Genomic DNA, 4,083 nt, shown 5'->3' on the forward strand with positions numbered 1-4,083 from the left:
AAATAAGTCTTTAAAAAAATCAGTTGGAACAGGCTGGAGCCAAATCAATCACAAAATGAGATCAGACTTAAAATCGAACCATCCTGGCCAGGTTTTTTTCTTGCCCGTGCTGTGGGGAGGGAGGAGAGGGAGGAGAGGGAGGAGAGGGAGGAGAGGGAGGAGAGGGAGGAGAGGGAGGAGAGGGAGGAGAGGGAGGAGAAGGGTTGTTGATGATGGTGGTGGAAGGAGTGGTAAGCAAGGGATGGGAACAGGGTGTCAAATCACTGGGGCAGCCACCACGCAGCAGGCAGGCAGGCAGGCAGGCAGGCGGACCCGGGCACGGTCTGGGAGCCCGATGGGCGTGCAAAGTGCCTCTCCCTCACCCTGGTCTCCGCGCTGAGCAACCGGCCCACGCTCACTTGTGCTTGCAACACCCGCGCTTGCCAGGCTTACGGCTCCCGGCACCGAGTCACGGAGCCACCCGCCTGCGCTCGTGCACACACACAGGCGTCCCCACTTGTGCTGTCCCCATTACCCACTTGGTAACCGGGAGCCGGCCGCGAGGGCCAGAAGTCCCGTGTGCATGATTGCTGAGGAGCCCCGCCCCGAGCCCCGCCCTCGGCCACGCCCACCGCCGAGCTGCCCGGTATGAGCCACGCCCTCAGCCCCGCCCTTGCCGTTACCGAGCAGTTCCGGCCAGCCCCGCCCACGCCCTCGGTCCCGCCCGTTACCGTGAAGCCCCGGCTTGGGCCCCGCCCTCTCCCCTAGGCCACGCCCCCAGCGCGCTGGGCCCTCCCCGGGTCGGCGGAAGGACGTGAGCTCACGCCCGCCTCCATGTTCCGGCCGCCACCAGGAAGCGTCGGCCCGAAGTCGCGGTTCGCTCGCTGCGACCGACGGGCGGGCCTGGGAGTCAGCAGCGCCGAACGCTGCGAGCTTCTCTCTCCGTGGGCGCGGAATGAAGGCGGACGCCGTGGTCCCTCAGTCGGCTGACTACGGCGGCGGCGGCGGCCAGAGACGCCAGCCGGCGGCTGCTTCCTCGTAGCCACGGCCGCCGCGTCGGCTCGGGGCCTGCACGCTTCCGGCCGGGCCACGTGACCGCGCGCGCACGTGTTCCGGCCTGTGTGAGCCTCCTGCAGGCCTGCTGGCCGCCGACGTGCAGCGCCCCGAAGTCGGGCCGGTTTCCCGCCGCGGCCGGCGGCCATGAACCCCAGGGGCCTGTTCCAGGACTTCAACCCGAGTAAGTTCCTCATCTACGCCTGCCTGCTCGCGTTCTCGGTGCTGCTGCCGCTGCGGCTGGACGGCGTGCTGCAGTGGAGCTACTGGGCGGTGTTCGCGCCCATCTGGCTGTGGAAGCTGCTGGTGATGGCGGGCGCGGCGGTGGGCGCGGGCGTGTGGGCGCGACACCCGCGCTACCGCACGGAAGGCGAGTCCTGCGTCGAGTTCAAAGCCATGCTCATCGCCGTGGGCCTGCACCTGCTGCTGCTGCTGTTCGAAGTGCTGGTGTGCGACCGGCTGGAGCGGGGCACGCACTTCTGGCTGCTGGTCTTCATGCCGCTCTTCTTCGTGTCGCCCGTGGCCGTGGCGGCGTGCGTCTGGGGTTTCCGACACGACCGCTCGCTGGAGCTGGAACTGCTGTGCTCCGTCAACATCTTGCAGTTCATCTTCATCGCGCTGCGCCTGGACCGCATCATCCACTGGCCCTGGCTCGTGGTGTGCGTGCCGCTGTGGATCCTCATGGCCTTCCTGTGCCTCGTAGTGCTCTACTACGTGGTCTGGTCCCTCCTCTTCCTGCGCTCCCTGGAGGTGGTGGCCGAGCAGCGACGGACGCACGTAACCATGGCCGTGAGCTGGATCGCCATCGTGGTGCCGCTGCTGACCTTCGAGGTGCTGCTGGTACACAGGCTGGACGGCCACAACGCCTTCTCGCACGTGGCCATCTTCGTGCCGCTCTGGATCTCGCTGCTCACGCTCATGGCCACCACGTTCAGGTTCAAGGGCGGCAACCACTGGTGGTTCGGCATCCGCAGGGACTTCTGCCAGTTCCTGCTGGAGATCTTCCCCTGCCTGCGGGAGTACGGCAACATCTCTTACGACCTGCAGCATGAGGACAGCGAGGATGCCGAAGACACGGCCACGGCCGGACCGGAAGGCCCCAAGCTGGCCCCCGTGTTCGGCAAGGCCAGAGTGGTGACACAGAGCCCGGGGAAGTACGTGCCCCCGCCCCCCAAGCTGAACATCGACATGCCGGATTAACCCTCCTGCTCCTCGGTGTGTGCACTATCGCCAGCTGCGGTCTGCCTTTGCGTGCATGCACCCCCCGGGGGACCCTCCTTTGTCACCTCTGAGTGCGCTCTGTTCCAGCCAGCCCGAGGCCCAGTGCTGACCCAGTGCACGCCGTGAATAGAGGAGGTTGGGTTCCTACGTGTGTGTGTGAGTGTGACAGAAGGGGGTGTTGCTTGCCAGGTTGCTGCTGTCACAGCCAGCCCTCCAACTTTCCCCCAACCAGGGACACAAGTTGAGGTACCCTCATGGGGTTCCTTAAAAGGAATAAATACACAGCTGTTGGGGTGGTTTTGGGGTTTGTGTATTTTTTTTTTTTTTTTTTTTGTAAAGCACTACTATGCCTGTCAAAATGTTGTTTAAAAAAAAAAGCCCTATTTTTGTACATGACTCACCTTTTTTCTGTCTGAGGTTGTGCCCGTCATGATAGGTGGCCGTGCTGAACGCCGTCCTGCCCTCTGTGCACCTGCCGGGTCGGCACTGTCACGATGCCCTCTTTTATCCCCGTAGCTTTCCTCACGGCTTCCCGAGCAGGCGGACTTTGTTCTCCCGGCGTTGAGGCGGTGCGCGTATTTATATGACTGTTCTGTCAGTTGTGATCTGACGCTGAATTCGGGTTCTTTGCAGGACTTGTATGGTGTGTGTGTTTTGGTTTGTTTTTTCAAGTTTTAATGTAAAGAAACTTGTCAGCAGCAGGCGTCGGCCCGGCTGTGTTCATGTGTGTGTTTCGTGTAGGGGCCAAGTAGCTGGCAAGGGTGGCACACCTCCCAGGACCCCTCAGTACCTGCTGGGAACTGGAGGCGTCACCTTTCTGTGGGCATGAGGCGGGGGGACTCAGTGACACCGTTATGGAGTGCCTTGAATTCTCCAGCCAGAAGAAACAATGCTGGAGGGGAATGGAGGGGGAATGGAATGGGTCTTAGAATCTTGCAGCATGAATTGGCTGTCATCGTAAAGGCAGGACCTGCCGCTGGAGAGAGTAGCTTTAATCAGAAATGGCCAAGAGAAGCAGGAGCTCCTCACGCTGACAGTGCAGCCCTGGGGTCTGTCAGTGCTGGGCAGGCGGCAGCTGTGTGCAGGGCTTCCAGAAGGACAAAGGCTCACCGCCTGTTGTCAGGGCTTCCAGAAAGTGGTTCTTTTTATTTTTACTTTTATTTTTATTTTTATTGCAAAGTCAGAAGGAGAGACAGAGAGGAAGATCTTCCTTCCAGTGATTCACTCCCCAAGTGGCTGGAGCTGCGCCAATCCTAAGCCAGGAGCCAGGAGCTTCTTCTAGGTCTCCCATGCAGGTACAGATCCCAAGGCTTTCCCAGGCCACAATTGGGGAGCTGGGTGGGAATCAGGGCTGCTGAGGTACGAACCAGCACCCATATGGGATCCTAGCATGTTCAAGGTGAGGACTTTAGCTGCTAGGCTACTGCGCTGGGCCCCAGAAGGTGATTCTAACACTGGGACCAGGGAGACGCCCAGCAGAGGCCACTTGTACCCCTAGCAGGTGGTTTAAGTCCTCCGAGTGGGGTGCTGCATGCACTGGGTACTAAGTGCACCCTCACCCTGGCCATCGCGAACTACGCCTAAATTTACTGTCTGTGCCCTGTATGGGACAGATGCTAGCAACAGGTGGAAACAGCTGACCAGGGCTGGGCCAGGGTGTCCGTCCGTCTGCCTCTTTCTCACACACTTGCTGTCAGCTCATTCTCTTAATAAGGATTCATTCATTCATGTTCCCACCAATAATTCTGGTGCTGGGGGGAGGCAGGGTGTGGGGCAGCAGGACGTAGTGGCAAGAGCAGTGGCAGCCCCTTGGTGTTTGGTGGCTGGCCG

The 4,083-nt window shown here is 61.0% G+C and overlaps 1 protein-coding gene across 1 annotated transcript; it reads left to right on the top strand.

Moving 5' to 3' along the window:
• Window positions 1-1,155: 1,155 nt before the first annotated feature.
• On the top strand, window positions 1,156-2,570 carry TMEM185B (transmembrane protein 185B). Its single transcript, XM_004589338.2, has one exon. The coding sequence runs from the start codon at window positions 1,180-1,182 to the stop codon at window positions 2,230-2,232; it is 1,053 nt and encodes a 350-aa protein (XP_004589395.1). The 5' UTR covers window positions 1,156-1,179; the 3' UTR covers window positions 2,233-2,570.
• The last annotated feature ends 1,513 nt before the right edge of the window (window positions 2,571-4,083 follow it).

The sequence above is a fragment of the Ochotona princeps genome, chromosome 5, assembly GCF_030435755.1.
Source record: "Ochotona princeps isolate mOchPri1 chromosome 5, mOchPri1.hap1, whole genome shotgun sequence".
NCBI lineage: Eukaryota > Metazoa > Chordata > Mammalia > Lagomorpha > Ochotonidae > Ochotona > Ochotona princeps.

Coding starts and splice junctions, on each gene's coding strand:
- TMEM185B (XM_004589338.2), top strand. CDS start 1,180: ATGAACCCCAGGGGCCTGTTCCAGGACTTCAACCCGAGTAAGTTCCTC.